Below are 346 nucleotides of genomic sequence, written 5' to 3' on the forward strand. Positions count from 1 at the left end.
GGGCCGCCCCCCGCCTTTCCTCGCCTGGGGCGCCCCCACGCCCACGTGCACAAGCTCAGGGCACATTCCTGGGACCCAAAAAAAAACCCGCAGCCACTTCTCCACCGCCTCCTGCTTCTTCCCCGCGAGCATTCCCCTCGCGCCCGGCGGACACACGTGGGATCGGGGCCCCGAGCGGAAGAACCCCGTAAGTGCTGGGCACGGGTCACAGCGCCAGCGGCTCCCCACTCACTTGCTGGCCGGCGCGGGGCTTGCCCTGGGGCGCCCTCCGGAAGAAGGAGGTCCTGGCGGTGAAGAAGAAGTCCTCGGAGTCCTCCTCCAGGCTGCTGTAGCCGCTGGCCATGGC

The 346-nt window shown here is 69.7% G+C and overlaps 1 protein-coding gene across 1 annotated transcript in view; it reads right to left on the reverse strand.

Annotated features, from left to right (window-relative positions):
• The window catches only part of RASSF3 (Ras association domain family member 3), an 80,136-nt gene extending 79,793 nt beyond the window's left edge, over nucleotides 1-343 (reverse strand). Inside the window, exon 1 of the mRNA XM_027774062.1 lies at nucleotides 233-343. Coding sequence (XP_027629863.1) covers nucleotides 233-343 — 111 coding nt within the window. The remainder of the gene's footprint in view (nucleotides 1-232) is intronic.
• Between the last annotated feature and the right edge of the window lie 3 nt (nucleotides 344-346).

This window comes from Tupaia chinensis, unplaced genomic scaffold (genome assembly GCF_000334495.1).
Source record: "Tupaia chinensis unplaced genomic scaffold, TupChi_1.0 Scaffold000395_1, whole genome shotgun sequence".
Classification (NCBI taxonomy): domain Eukaryota; kingdom Metazoa; phylum Chordata; class Mammalia; order Scandentia; family Tupaiidae; genus Tupaia; species Tupaia belangeri.